This window comes from Capricornis sumatraensis, chromosome 16, assembly GCF_032405125.1.
Source record: "Capricornis sumatraensis isolate serow.1 chromosome 16, serow.2, whole genome shotgun sequence".
Taxonomy (NCBI): domain Eukaryota; kingdom Metazoa; phylum Chordata; class Mammalia; order Artiodactyla; family Bovidae; genus Capricornis; species Capricornis sumatraensis.
Genome location: NC_091084.1, coordinates 45,691,097 through 45,707,073, shown reverse-complemented (window position 1 = coordinate 45,707,073; position 15,977 = coordinate 45,691,097). Strand labels below are relative to the sequence as shown.

General features: G+C 50.0%; 1 protein-coding gene across 2 annotated transcripts in view; it reads right to left on the bottom strand.

Moving 5' to 3' along the window:
* Positions 1 to 15,977, bottom strand: part of DENND2B (DENN domain containing 2B) — a 121,167-nt gene that overhangs the window by 25,934 nt on the left and 79,256 nt on the right. For both annotated transcript variants that reach the window (XM_068988987.1, XM_068988988.1), the window contains exons 3-4: positions 11,890 to 13,146; positions 8,000 to 8,136 (exon numbers count right to left, since the gene is read on the bottom strand). In XM_068988987.1, coding sequence (XP_068845088.1) covers positions 8,000 to 8,136; positions 11,890 to 13,146 — 1,394 coding nt within the window. The remainder of the gene's footprint in view (positions 1 to 7,999; positions 8,137 to 11,889; positions 13,147 to 15,977) is intronic.

Below are 15,977 nucleotides of genomic sequence, written 5' to 3'. Positions count from 1 at the left end.
AGCATGGGGATGTGCAGAGACCAAGCAGCACCCAAGGCCCAGAGCCAGTCAGCCCCAAAGCGATGGCTCAGAGCTGGGAGACCAGGAGGGCTGGGGATCTGGCTCAGAACCCTCCTCCGGGACAGAGCCCCAGCGAGGCTGAAGAAGCTGCCGCTGAGTGGAGAAACCTGGAGAAGACTCCGCAGGGCCTGGATGGGAGGCGGGAAACCTGGCAGACCTGAAGACCTTTTCCCCGCTCTCTTGCCCACTCAGCTCCCTCAAGGATGCTCCAGGCCGCCCTGGGAGACGGAGAAGAGGTGGGGCCTCCATCCCCGAGGCCTGGCCCAGAGCAGCCCCATCTCATCAAGCCCAGCTGCAGAAGCCAGAGGTCTCACCCTTTCCCAGCTTTGCTGATGACACAAAGGACAGGGACATCGCCAAGAATTTCTGCTTTGCACTTTTTTTTATAAGGGGCTTGGTCAGAGCCCAAACCTATCACGGGAATCCTCTTGAAGGAATAACCTAGTCCCACTGAGCCCTGCCCCCATGCCTCCCCATGTCTCCTGTGGTCATTAACCATGGATGCCAAACACCCCAGCCCCCAACACACACACAAGTGGAAGAACCAGTTAGAGAAGGGGTGCGTGTCTGTGTCAACACACTGAGAATTTCTCCAAATCTTAAGCTTCCGAGACCACACCCATGGCAAGGGCTCTGGGTCTGCAGCTTCCCTCCCCAACCCTCTCCTGTGTCCAACCAGCTGTTTCTCTGGTTCTCAGCCTCTTCTCCTCCCTTGCACTGAGGAGAGAGGGCCAGATGAAGGGCCCAGCTCCCCAGCAGTGCACAGCACAGACGGGGAGCTCTCAGGGTCCAGCCATTCCCCACCCTCCAAGGCTGGACACCATTTCCCAACTGCCCGGGCACTGTTCCCTGGATGACACCTCTGGGCGACAGACTACATGTTGTTTTGTGCCTCTGATCCTCACTGTCCCCCAGCCTTGGGACACAAGAGAGAAGAAGGCAGAAAGAGCGGACGCTCGAAAAGCTTTGCAGTAAGGCTGACTGGCTCTGTCCCCAGCTCCCACCCCACTCAAGTTCCTGGAAACGCTCCCTCAGCCCCAGCGAGCTGATGGGAGTGGGAATCTCTGCAGGAATGCAGCCTGGGCTCCCTGGTCAGGCGCCGAGGCCACTCCACATAACTCTCTAACAAGCTGCTTCCTTGGGCGCATTTTTGAGTGTCAGGCTCAGAATGCCAACGATTATAAGGCTTTGTGGGACAGCAGCATCTTCCAGAGGCAGATGTCAAATTGGACAGGCGAGAAGAAACAGCCCCTAGAAGCGACACAGCAGTCTAACTTTATTTCGGGACCACTCTGTTGCAAATCAGAAGGGTAAATGTCAGCCTGGTTTGGAGTATCCCACCCCAGTTCCCAAGGCATCAGGCCGGGTATAGGCGGGAGGCGCTGCAAGTCCAGGGCTCATGGAGAAGACGCATTAGTCTCTGGGCCAACTGGCACTTGGCCTCTTATAGACCAGGAACTCCAGACCGATGGGCTGGCCCCCAAGATAAAAACTCAGCGTGGGTGCTCTCTGACCACCTCCCGCCTCCCTGCCACAGCCCCATTATCACACACCCGAAACAAAGCTCTGTCTGTCCCCGGGCAAGGGAGGCGGCAAAAACTGGATAATCCAAACCAGAGCACCCTCAGCCTCACCGAGCACAGGCTGGGCCAAAGAGAGAGAGAAGGTTCCCGGGAAGTCAGGCTCTGGTCGGTCCGAGGCAAAAGTGAAAGTCACACTCAAAGTTCAGCAACAAGGGCCCCATTCGGAAGCCTCTGAGGGGTCCTAATTCTTGGACTGTCTCCAGGGAAGGAGAAAGGGTAAGTCACCCAGACATCCTGCCTTGAATTTCCTTCTGGCCTCCCTGGGCAGGTCTAGAAGTTCAAGGGCTCCTGTGATGACAGAAAGGAGGAAAACGCACCCAGGGCACTGAACAGCCAGAGATTTGGAAACTCGCCTGATCCCCACCGCACCAGGGCAGCAAGAACCCCAGGGGGGCCCTCCCTGCCATCCTCTCTTACCCCGTCCTCTCTACACAGCACTCCAAAGATCCGGAAGTGAGCTCAGCAGGTAGGGAACATGTCCCGGCTCCAGCCTCACCTCAGCCCAGCCCTTACTCAGGCTTCTAGCTTGTCTAAGAGGCATCCAAGCTGCTCTGCTATTTTCTGGCCTTCTCACGCAATACCTCAAAGTGGCAGGAAGTCCCCTCCACCGAGTGAAGAGGCCAAGGCCCAGCCATAACACTTGTCTCCCTCTACCCCTTCTAACCTCTAACCTAAGGAGCGCTTGAGAACAGTTCTGTTGCCCAGAACAGTGCCTCCAAAATTCTCACCTCCCACCATGCTCCATCCCCCAACACTACATGCACAGCCCCCCAATAACCTCAAACAGAACCCTGTGATTGTGGAGCTCTGGACAGGGAGAAACAGTCGGAGCATCCCTTTCTTTTATTCCAGTTCAGATGATGCAAGAGCATTCCCCAGTGAGGTCCCAAGAAGGGCTGCAGAGCATTCTCACAGAAGAGAGTGCTCAGGCCCCAGTGCCGGCAGCGCGTGGGTCCTGAGGGGGACAGCTGAAAGCTGGGGCCTGCCCTGCCCACCGCAGCAGCCACCCCGGCTGCTTCCAGGGTCCCAGGCAGCAGTGACATGTGAGGATTTCTCTCAGAACAGAGGAGACAGGAGTGCACCCTGCTCTGGAGTGGGGAGGAAGATGGGGCTGTGCCTCGGTCCCCCACAGTTCCTGACCGAGCTCAGCTCTGGGTTGCCATAAATACAAAGTTTCTCCCAGGTGGTAACCGAAGGGGCCTCCTTCCTCAGGCCCTTTTGCTGTTCTGGGGAATCTCGCTCCCACAGACCTTCACAGAGGACTGAGCCTCAGGCGGCCACATCCGATATACCCCGACCCTGGGAAAGCAGTGCCTGTGTGGGTCGAGCACTGCTGCTGGCTCCCCAGACACACTGGAGTAGTCAGGCTGTGAGGAGAAAAGCAGGAACCTGGCGACTCAGATCAAACAGGGGATTAGATGACTCTCTTCCTAGGATCCCACAGTCTTATCTGGGGGGCTCTCCACTCGGGCCATTCCTCTCTGTAACACACTCATTGGGCTTCCAAGGTGGCACTAGTGGTAAAGAACTAGCCTGCCAATGCAAGAGGCCAAAGAGACGTGGGTTCAATCCCCAAGTGGGGAAGATCCCCAGAAGAGGGCATGCAACCGACTCCAGTATTCTTGCCTAGAGAATCCCATGGACCGAGGAGCCTGGAGAGCTGTAGTATATAGGGTTGCAAAGAGTTGGACACGACTGAAGTGACTTAGCACACACATATAATGTGTAACACCAAGAGTGAAACCTAACGTAAACTATGAACTTTGGATGACAGTGATATTTTGGTTCATCAATTGTAAACAATTGTACCACTCTGGTAGAAGATCATTATCAAAAGTAATTGAGGAAACTATGTATTGGCTCAGAAGGTAAAGAATACACCTACAAGGCAGAAGACCAGGGTTTGATCCCAGGAGAAGGGAATGTCTGCCCACTCCAGTATTCTTGCCTGGAGAATCCTGTGGACAGAGGAGCCTGATGGGCTAGAGTCCATGGGGTCAAAAAGAGTCAGACATGACTGAAGCAACTTAGCATGAATGCATGAATACACTCCTTAGGACTATGGTCTTCAGCCCCAAGGCCCAAGGCAGAGACAAGATAGGGAGGAGCGCAGGAGAGGTCAAGTGCATGGACGCAGACTTCTCCTCGGGGACCTGTGCTGAGACACACACTTCACTTGAACAAAACGGAAGCCCTCGCTGAAGAGAATTTGGCCAGAATTAAGATAAAACCCAAAAATAAACTCAATCTAGCCTTGACTAGGGCAATATTGCATAGAAACCTGGAATGTGAGCTCCATGAATCAAGGCAAATTGGAAGTGATCACACAGGAGATGGCAAGGCTGAACTTTGACATTTTAGGAATCAGGGAACTAAAATGGACTGGAATGGGTGAATTTAACTCAGATGACCATTATATCTACTACTGTGGGCAAGAATCCCTTAGAAGAAATGGAGTATCCATCATAGTCAACAAAAGAGTCTGAAATGCAGTACTTGGATGCAATCTCAAAAATGACAGAATGATCTCTGTTCATTCCAAGGCAAACCATTCAATATCACAGTAATCCAAGTCTATGCCTTGACCAGTAATGCTGAAGAAGCTGAAGTTGAATGGTTCTATGAAGACCTATAAGACCTTCTAGAACTGACACCAAAAAAAAGATGTCTTTTTCATTACAGGGCACTGGAATGCAAAAAGTAGGAAGTCAAAAAACACCTGGAGTAACAGGCAAATTTGGCCTTGGAGTACAAAATGAAGCAGGTCAAAGGCTAACAGAGTTTTGCCAAGAGAATGCACTGGTCATAGCAAACACCCTCTTCCAACAACAGAAGAGAAGACTCTACACATGGACATATGTAGAGATTGTCAATACCAAAATCAGATTGATTCATATTCTTTGCAGCCAAAGATGAAGAAGCTCTATACAGTCAGCAAAAACAAGACCGGAAGCTGACTGTGTCCTCAGATCATGAACTCCTTATTGCCAAATTCAGACTTAAATTGAAGAAAGCAGAGAAAACCACTGGACTATTCAGGTATGACCTAAATCAAATCCCCTACGATTATGCAGTGGAAGTGACAAATAGATTCAAGGGATTAGATCTGATAGACAGAGTGCCTGAAGAACTATGGATGGAGGTTTGAGACACTGTAAAAGAGGCAGTGATCAAGACCATCCCCAAGAAAAAGAAATGCAAAAAGGCAAAATGGTTGTCTGAGGAGGCCTTACAAATAGCTGTGAAAAGAAGAGAAGCTAAAAGCAAAGGAGAAAAGGAAAGACATACCCATTTGAATGCAGAGTTTCAAAGAATAGCAAGGAGAGATAAGAAAGCCTTCCTCAGTGATCAATGCAAAGAAATAGAGGGAAACAACAGAATGGGAAAGACTAGAGATCTCTTCAAGAAAATTAGAGATACCAAGGGAACATTTCATGCAAAGATGGGCACAATAAAGGACAGAAATGGTATGGACAGAAGCAGAAGATATTAAGAAGTGGTAAGAATACACTAAAGAACTATACAAAAAAGATCTTTATGACCCAGACAACCACAATGGTGTGATTACTCACCTAGAGCCAGACCTCCTGGAGTGCAAAGTCAAGCGGGCCTTAGGAAGAAGCATCACTACAAACAAAGTTAGTGGAGGTGATGGAATTTCAGTTGAGCTATTTCAAATCCTGGAAGATGATGCTGTGAAAGTGCTGCACTCTATATGCCAGCAAATTTGGAAAACTCAGCAGTGGCCACAGGACTGGAAAAAGTCAGTTTTCATTCCAATCCCAAAGAAAGGCAATGCCAAAGAATGCTCAAACTACTGCACAATTGCATTTATCTCACATGCTAGCAAAATAATGCTCAAAATTCTCCAACCAGGCTTCAACAGTACGTGAACCATGAACTTCCAGATGTTCAGGCTAGATTTAGAAAAGGCAGAGGAACCAAAGATCAAATTGCCAACATCTGCTGGATCACTGAAAAAGTGAGAGAGTTTCAGAAAAACATCTACTTCTGCTTTATTGACTATGCCAAAGCCTTTGACTGTGTGGATCATAACAAACTGTGGAAAATTCTTGAAGAGATGGGAATACAAGACTACCCGATCTGCGTCCTGAGAAATCTATATGCGGCAGTTAGAAGCATCAGGAAGCAACAGTTAGAACTGTACATGGAACAACAGACTGGTTCAAAATCTGGAACGGAGTACATGAAGGCTGTAAATCGTCACTGTGCTTATGTAACTTATATGCAGAGTACATTATGAGAAATGCTTGGCTGGATGAAGCACAAGCTGGAATCAAGATTGCTGGGAGAAATATCAATAATCTCAGATATGCAGATAACACCACCCTTAAGGAGAAAGTGAAGAAGAACTAAAGAGCCTCTTGATGAAAGTGAAAGAGGAGAGTAAAAAAGTTGGCTTAAAACCCAATACTCAGAAAACAAAGATCATGGCATCCAGTCCTGTCACTTCGTGGCAAATAGATGGGGAAACAATGCAAACAGTGAGAGACTTTATTTTCTTGGGCTCCAAAATCACTGCAGATGGGAACTGTAGCCATGAAATTAAAAGACGCTTGCTCCTTGGAAGAAAAGCTATGACAAACCTAGAGAGCCTATTAAAAAGCAGAGACATTACTTTGCTGACAAAGGTCCATCTAGTCAAAGCCATGGTTTTTCCGGTAGTCATGCACGGATGTGAGAGTTGGACTATAAAGAAATCTGAGCACTGAAGAACTGATGCTTTTGAACTGTGGTGTTGGAGAAGACTCTTGAGCCCCTTGGAGAGCAGGAAGATCCAACCAGTTAATCCTAAAGGAAATCAGTCCTGAATATTCATTGGAAGGACTGATGCTGAAACTGAAACTCCAATATTTCAACCACCTGATGTGAAGAACTGATGCATTGGAAAAGACCCTGATGCTGGGAAAGATTGAAGGTGGGAGGAGAAGGGGACGACAGAAGATGAGATGGTTGGATGGCATCACCGATGATGGACATGAGTTTGAGTAAGCTCTGGGAGCTGGTGATGGACAAGGAGGCCTGGCGTGCTGCAGTCCATGGGGTTGCAGAGTCAGACACAACTGAGCAACTGAACTGAACTGACTGAGCCTTGACTATTATTATTATTGCTTTTTGTTGATGCTCAGATGCAAGTTTGCCAACACAATATCCTCCCAGTACCTGGAGGACAATTCTCCACGGTGTTCTACATTTCCAACCTGAGCAAGAGAAATTCATCGTTCCCAAGTATTTTTCAAAGATGTTTATAGAGCAAACAGCCTTGGGAGGATAGTGTCTCCCTCCAGGGCAGAGGCAGATCTGTTTCCCGACCAGAATAATAAGGATAATGTCTGCTTATTGGGGCAAAGGTTGACCAGGTTTGCCAGGAGTCCCTTGGAAAGCTTGGGGTTTGCTAAGCTTGAGGTTCCTCGGCTGGGACATAATAGACCCATCATGTGCACAGCCTCTACCTGGACCTCCCCCACACTGCCCCATGGGACTGTGGAGCAAGGGGAACCTGTGTGAACATCAAGCTCATGTGGCCCATTGTGCATGAGTAGTAAAGTCCTCTGTGATCCAAGCACCTCTGTCTTCTGCCATTATCTGTGAACCTGAACAGGCTAGACTTGCCAACTTGCAAGCAGAGAGAAATCTCGGACACTTTCACACTTACTTTAAGGGAAGAATAGGAGAGATACATATTAAGGACCAGGTATCATGCTAGGTACTTTGATATCTATTTTATCTCATTTAATCCTAACAGTAATCTTGTGTATTACTACTATTATTATTGTTGTTACCATAAAAATATCATCACCATTTCTGTCAAACATCAACATGAATCAACCATAGGCTTACCTATGTCCCCTCCCTCTTGAACCTCTGTCCCACCTCCCCAAGTATTTCTGCCAGTGTCAATTGTATGTTTCCATCATTTGCTAGTTAGTGACTCTTCTTTTTTTTAATATAAACTTACTAAGTATTAAAAATTTTAAAAATCATCATTTCATAAGAGAAAAGGTCTCAAAAAAGTTAAAAGTGATTTGCCTAAGGATACGCAGCTAAGAAAGGGCACCTATTGGACTCCAGAGACTTTCAAAAATAAAGGGACAGTGTGGTTCCCCCTTTTTGTGGTCCCAGGAGCCCTTTGGGTTCCGATTCATTCAAAGCCAGGCTTTAATCTCTCAGCGGCTCAGTCTTTGGTAAGCCTCTTTCTCTGATGCCCCTTTTCTTGAGAAGTTCCAGAAGTCAGGCCACATCTGCCCAGAGAGAATGAAGTGGGACCTGGGAGTGCCTGTCCTGCAGCAATGCACACCACAGATGAGCCAGCCCGCCGCTCGGCCCCTGCTTACCCACGATATCTTCATAGGCGTTCTCTTCTAAAGTGCTTTTGGATCCAAACTTGGGTTGGCTCTCAGTACCGTTCTCAGTGGGAGAAGAGGGGTACAGGGACTGGAGACTGGATGCATCCTCAAACTCAAAGGATTTTCTGTGGATGACAAGAGTATGAGTCATTCTGGCTGAACCACACCCCTACTGCCCTGGAAGGGAATGGCCAAGGGCAACAGCCAAGACTGGAGGTCCTCCTCACTAAACCAGCCACTGAGCAAAGCATCAAGATGGATCCAAACTTACCATCCAAATGAAGAGATAAATGGTCTGAAAGGCCCCAGCCTGGGTGCCTGCAACTAACACCAATAACAACTATCACAGCTGAAAAGGATGTCACGTGTCAGACGCTGTGTCTGATGCTCTACACATGTTCGCCCATTCATCTTCACCTGCTGCTGCTAGGTATCGTGCCACTTTAAGATGGACTAGCCTGAGGCTCAAGGAGATAAAGTGACAGAGGTAAGACTCGCGCAGGCTGTCAGACTGCAGGGTCTGAGGTTTTGACCTGGGCCTCCAAGCCCTGGAGAAAATAATTTTTGAGAAGTATCTGCCATGACCACAGGAATTGAGTGCCTCGTCTGGTCTAGAGTCTCACACCATGTCTGCATCTGAGGCCTGCTCAGGCACCGAGCAGGCAGGAAGGGCTCAACACTGGATGGGTGATGCTCAGGGCTGTTCAGGGGTCACAGAAGCAGCTGGTTCATTGAAATGAGAAGGGCCTGAGCCCTCAAGACAAATCACACCACTTCTGAGAGGAACTGGGAAGGCAATTTGCCCCCAGAAGCTATTTCCAAGACCTACCTTCCCTTCGGTTAGTGACCCGCTCCCTTTCCACCCCCCAAATAACCTTCCCCTCTCCCGCAGAGTTCCCAAACCACAGCTAGCTAGCTTCTCAGACATGCTGAGCCCATGCTACCCTCTACTCCTCGTCTTCACAGGGAGGCTTGGCCCAGCTACATGCTCTTGCGCTCCAAGGCGGGTCCCTCCCCGGGAGGGAGAAAAGTGCAGGCACTGACTGAATCCCTCCCCTCGCCCACTAACACCCTCCTCATCTTTGGGTACCCTTGGATCTTTCAGCTGATGCAGTCCTTTCTCTCATGTTTAATAAACAACACCCCGAGGGCCCTGGAGTACAAGTCTAGGACTAAAAGTGTCCTTGGCTGCGTGGTTACTATGCAGCCTTCATCACAGCTGAACACTTCACACAGGGCTGTCCTCCCTGCCCTCCATGACACAGGCCCTCCCAGTTTTCAATTGCTCCTCAAGCTCCTGTGAGGGGTCCCCTTTTCCACTTGCCTTTCCAATGCCACAGTCTCAGAGCTCTGCCTTCAGGGCTCTCTTTCTCGCCCTGCACTTTCTGGGAGCCCCATACTGACAACCATCACCGTATCTACCACTGCTACCATGATAACTCCCCGATCTCTGTCTCTGGCCCAGACTTCTCAACCAGCTAAATACCCAACAGCTGAGCACAGAGGTTTCTGAAAGCTGGCCTGCAAGCCGCTGCTGGTGTGAGAGCAAGCCTTCAGCAACGTATACAGTGGAGTCAACATCTCATGCAGGCAGTTCTCAGGTCAGCAAATGACACAAGCCATCTTCAGCCAAATTATCCTTGAAAATCCCTCTGGAAGGTGCCATATCGAGGACCAGCACAGGGTCTTTCATGATGACGGATATAGTCAGTTTCTCCTCCAGACTTTTAAAAAGATTTTTCTTTGGTTGAATAACAGAAATATATGGGCTTGTATATTTTTTAAAATAAAAAGGTACATTAAACATGAGAATTGTACAAGGCACAACAGATTTAAACTTACTAATTCATCCTCAGCCTGTGCTTTTCAAACAGATTCTTTTTTTTCCCCTAAGAACAGAGATTTAACTTTGCTGTTAATTCTTATTTGAAGTGACTCCACCATATATGGATGTATGTATACATTATGAATGTAATATGTGGGTGTGCATGTGTAAAACCTTCAGGCTGAAGTACTCTCTCCTCTTATCCCCTTTTTCCACTTGGCTGTGTACTTCCTGCTCTCCTAAATTTAGCTCAGCAGCTCCCTCTCTGAGGAGGGTTCCCTCACTCCCCAGTTAAGACGCCTCTTTCTCTGGGTTTCGGGAGCATTCTGCCTGCCTATGGATCTGGGTAGGGGCACAGCATCTATAATGTATTTGTGCACCTATCTCCTGTACCAGGTAACCAACACCTTGAATGCAACGGCCACATCTTATGCACCTTTGTGTCCCCCTGACCAGCACAAAGGCTTTGTGCACAGCAGGCTCTAGACAGATTTTTCTAGAAATAAATGACTAAAGACAAAGTCGGGAAGTTCCTCTGGAGAAGGGAATGGCAATCCACTCCAGTATTCTTGCCTGGAGAATTCCAAGGACAGAGAAGTCTGGTGGGCTACAGTCCAGGGGATCACAAAGAGTCAGACATGACTGAGTGACTAACACACACACACACACAAGACAAAGCAAACATTTCAGCAGGGTGTGACAGACTTACAGAGTCAGTGAGCATGGTGAGGTGGGCCAGAACATGGAATTACATTTAGCCAAGGTCTCTTCTAGCTCATGAGTTTGAGCCTTTGTGATGTTTTCCTCTCTGCATATGGCGGGAAAGTTTCTATATGAGTTGGGATATGCTGGGTGGAAGCCTGAAGTATGGTGTCAGGTTGGAGAAACCTCAGAAGTCAAAGAAACCTGAATGCCCACCTGACATTAGGTTAGAAGAGAAAGGCAGTGAGGGGCAGGATGACAGGCCGTGCACACAAAGCTGGTTCCCAGCCTACTCCTATTCAGAAAACAAGATGCCTATCAACCTGCACCAACTCCAGCTGCTCCAGCTCCCAAGTCACTACAATTGTGGAGATGGTCTAGGCAGTCCAGTGGCAGGAATGCTGAGATGGACCAGGAAGTCAATGAAAGAACAGGTCCTTCTGGACACAGCCAGGAAGTAGATGAAATGTTCTCTCTGTTTCCCATCAGTCTCCCCTTTTAGGATCCAAAGATCCCCTCTTCATATAAGCCCAGGGTTCCTATACACCCAGGCAGCCCTCAGGAAAGAGCAAATCACATTACATATGTCAACCCTACTGTGTTAATGGTAACATGCAGTATTTAGATAATGTTTCAGCCAAGGAAATAAATCTCTAGCTGGCATTTCAGGTAGTTATGAGGCTGCTGCTGCTGCTGTTATGAGGCTAAGATCCTACTAGTCCTCAAGGGACTGCCCCATTGATCTAAAAGTAAGATGGCCCTACCATTCCCATGTGGCTCAGCTGGTAAAGAATCCGCCTGCCATGCGGGAGACCTGAGTTCGATCCCTGGGTTGGGGAAATCCCCTGGAGGAGGCTACTCACTCCAGTATTCCGGCCTGGAGAATTCCATGGATTGTATAGTCCACACAGTCCATGGGGTCGCAAAGATTTGGACATGACTGAGTGACTCTCACTTTCACCCTTGCCATAGAAGAAGTTCCAGTAGGGCTCTACTCCCAAGGCCAAACCAGCCACCATCTTCAGGATGCGACATTTGGAATGTCGTGTCACCCTCCCACTCGCTTTCAAGCAGGGCTTCCCAGGTGGCCCCAGTGGTAAAGAACCTGCCTGCCAACGCAGGAGACCTAAGAGACATGCATTCGATCCCTGGGGCTGGGAAGATCCCCTGCAAGAGCAGAAGAACCATCAACCTTTTTTGCCTAGCTCGTGCTTCACCTAACATCATCTGCTGCTGCAGAATTCACAAAGCACTACTAACTGTGGCCCGCAACCGTAGCCTGCTCCTGCATCCTCCACTGAAAACAAAGCCGCTGTGCCCAGCTCTGCGTCACTGGAGGGGCATTCGTTACCTGTTCTGGGACTTGCGGTGACCTCGTGTGTCCTTCTTGGGTCTCCGGGTGACGGGTGGGGCTGGGGTGGAGGGCAGGGGGGGTGGAGCAGCAGGTGTGGGAGGAGGTAGACCATTGCTTGGCTTACTCTTGGGGTTCCTGTCAGCCTCATATTCAAAGGTGCGCTTGGGTTTGGGGACAGGGTTCACAGCGGGATCAGGGAAGCTCTTCGGCGGCAGCAGCTGGGAGGTCGGGCTATTTCCAGGGGTCCCTGGCTTAGCGGGACCACTGCCTTCCCTCTCCGGGGGTGGGCCCGCCTCCCCCCCAACTCCAGCCGCTCCTCCTGCCCGGCTGTCCGTGCTCACACTCGCGTTCCCTGTGGGTTCCTCCAAGGGGCCCAAGGTCCCAGTCTTCCATCTCCCTCGGTCTACGCTGTAGCAGCTGCTGGGGAGCTGGGGGAGCCCCCGGCCTGGCTGCTCCTTCAGGGCCTGTTCAATTTTCTGGATCCGACTCAGCACCGCTGAGCTCTCCTTCCTGCTGCTGTGCCCCCTGAGTAAGGCACTGGGCTCGCTCCGGCCTGGCCGTTTCTCCAGCCGGTAGAAAGAGTCCCGCACAGGGAGCGCCTCTCCCTCCTCCTCGGTCTCAGGGTAGGAACACTCAGAGAAGGTCCTGCTCATCCTCCGGAGGCCCTTGAAGTCGAAGGTCTTGTCCGAGCTGCAGGGGGACGGCACCACGCTGGGGCAGCCCACGCTGGGGCAGCCCTCACTGGCTGCCCACTCGCCCCCAGAGCCCTCCCGCTTCTCTCCACACACGCTCATCCTGGGCGAAGCCTCTCGGCGACCCTCCCATGCTGAAATCTTCTCCCGGATGCCCAGGCTGTGGGCACGGGGGCCAGCACGGTTCAGAAAGACACTCCGGGGGCCCACTGCTGACCCCAGGGACGGAGTGCTCTGGGCGAGGGGTGGGGAAGCAACGATGCCCTCTACATCTTGGGCTGCCCCCCGGACGTTCTCCTTCTGGTCCTCTCTCTTGCACACGGCAGGGCTTCTGTCCAGATAACCAAAGCTGGTGGCCTTGAGGGGACAGACGGGTGGTGAGGTGTCGGGGGAGGGGGCTTGAGGATGCTGAGGTGAAGGCTCACGGGGATGCCAGTCCTTGAGGAGCAGCCGGGAACCGGAGCGGCTTGGGTACCTGCAGGCGGATGTCTCACTGTCACTGAGTGGGTAGATGGGACTCCTCGGTGGGGAGAGAACCGGAGGTGGAGAGACTGACTGAGACCTAGGAGAAAAAAAGAAAAGAGAAATGACAGTGCGTGGACGGAGAACACTGTTTTATTCTTAAAGAGCTCAGCTCACCCCTTTCCTACGGGACTCTCAAACTCAAAGTACTATATGCAATAATGTACCTTCCAAAGCTGTCCTCAGGAGGAAACATCTTATCCAGAGTGGGCTACACTCCATGGGTCTCTCTGCCCAGTTCACACCTAGAGGCCCTGGGTACCATCTGCCATAGAAGCCAGGTCTACGGCAGGCCAGAGCATCCCCAAAGTCCACCTCTGGCAATTAGAGAGCAGTAAGACCAGGGGTGTGCTGCTAAATGTTTAATAACCAGCTCCTTGCAGGGAAAAAGCATAAGATTCGTCACACCTGCCAACTTCCACAATATAAATATTCCTACTATGGCTGAGTTCAGACGACCCATGTGACCTCACTCGATGTGGAGTTGGGAAGAAACACTCATGTTCAACTCTCATGAGCTGCTACAAAGCATCTCCAGCACCCACTTCCTAAAGTGGTCCCAAATATGTACTTGACCCCTGTGATCTATTTCCTTGACAAGCTCCATCTCCCCTCAGGCTTCTGCTACCAGATACAAGACACTCCACCTCAGCTTGGGTCTTGATCAGAACTCAGATCCCTGAAGGTCTCAAAAGGATCAGAGGTGTGTGTGTTAGTCGCTCAGTCATGTGGGACTCTTTGCAACCCCATGGACTGTAGCCCACCAGACTTCTCTGTCCTTGGGATTCTCCAGGCAAGAATACTGGAGTGGATTGCCATTCCCTTCTCCAGGGGATCTTCCCAACCCAGGGATTAAACCCTGGTCTCTAGCATTACAGACAGATTCTTTACCATTTGAGCTACAGGAAAGTCCCCCAAAAGGATCAGAAGGGCCCCTCAAGAAAGAATCCTTTCCACTGTCTCAAAGGAGGCTAATGGGGAGAGAAGACCAGCTCCTTCACAGCTCTAGCCCCCAGCAGTGGTATCACATCACACAAGCCACCTCCTAGCTCCAGATCAACACACAGATCTTAGCAAATATTGGCAACAGTTCTAAATAAATGTTTTTACATTGTTGTTCAGTCACCAAGACGTGTCCAACTCTTCGCGACCCCATGGAATGCAGCACACCAGACTTTGCTGTCTTTCACTATCTCCCGGAGCTTGCTCAAACTCATGTCCATTGAATAGGTGATGTCATCCAACCATCTTATTCTCTGTTTCCCCCTTTTCCTCCTGCCCTCAGTCTTTCCAGCATCAGGGTCTTTTCCAATGACTCGGCTCTTCACATCAGGTGGCCAAAATATTGGAACTTCAGCTTTAGCATCAGTCCTTCCAAAGAATATTCAGGGTTGATTTTCTTTATGATAGGTCTTAACATATATTTTGGAGAAGGCAATGGCACCCCACTCCAGTACTCTTGCCTGGAAAATCCCATGGATGGAGGAGCCTGGTGGGCTGCAGTCCATGGGGTCGCTAAGAGTCAGACACGACTGAGCAACTTCACTTTCACTTTTCACTTTCATGCATTGGAGAAGGAAATGGCAACCCACTCCAGTGTTCTTGCCTGGAGAATCCCAGGGGCGGGGGAGCCTGGTGGGCTGCCGTCTATGGGGTCACACAGAGTCGGACACGACTGAAGTGACTTAGCAGCAGCAGCAACATATATTTATTCATTCAATCTTCACAAAACTCTGTCATGTTATTAAACTTTATTATTATCCTCATTTTGCAAATGAAAAACACTGAGGTATAGAAAGGTTAAACATCTCATTCAAGGTCTCAGCTGGTAAGTGAAGCCAGGACTACGTACGCTATGTTGCTGCTCTAAAGAGGAGGCAGTGACCTCCACCATTCTTGTGAACTGCCCGGGTCCCTAGACATAGAACAGCAGAGACCCCCACAGCTCTGGGCACAATCCTGTCTCCACTGTAGTGTTTGTAAGTATCAGGGAACCTCTTGGTCTTCCTTATGAGACCATGATTTCTTCCAGGTGGAGGGATACCTACTCGGTATTTAGAAGGTGCACCATGAATGATGAACAAATAAAGACAGGAAAAGGTACAAGTGAGCTGACTGAAGAGAACCATGGGCATACTTCCTCGTCGGCATTCTTTTCTAGCTGTCTACTAGGGCAACCACTGTCAACTTTCAGAAATGTTCCCAAACTGCTTTAGTTCAAAGACAGCAGGGCTTCGCCAACACTGCATGCTCCCAAGGCCTACCTGACCCTAATCCCCAGGCCTTCAGAGTGGGGCGGTCCAGACTCACAGGCTCCAGAGCACCATGCCATCTGGGGAATGCAGCCAGCTGCCCCTGAGCCAGGCTGCTGTCGCTGCTCGATCACACACAGAAAACTGCAGCTCGGGTGAGTCAGGGATTGGCCAACAATTCCCTGTTGGGTCATAACCTTTGGCTGCCCCCAGTCAACAGGAAACCTCAACATGCTTAAGTTGTTTTTAAAAGGGCAAATCAAACAAGAGCCATCCCACGTGTACATGGACACAGATGAGAGAAATCCGGTGCCCAGCCAAGCCGATGACCAAAGAGACTTTGCTCAGCAAGGAGGTGTGAAACAAGTACTCCCCAGGGCGGGCAGGGCTAGGGCAACATGCCAAGCTGGAGCCTGGGGAGAGCCTGACCTACTCACAATCAAGAAAGGCCCAGGTCCCTCACTTCTTTCACAGAACCACGGATGCAAAAGGTCAAAGTCCAGCCCTGTAAGGCAACAAGCGTCTGGGCTACACAAAGGACTCTATGTCTCAGTTATTCTCAACTGGAGGCGGGAGAAGCTGCCTTCAACAGAAGATGACTTTGTCATGTGTTTATTCA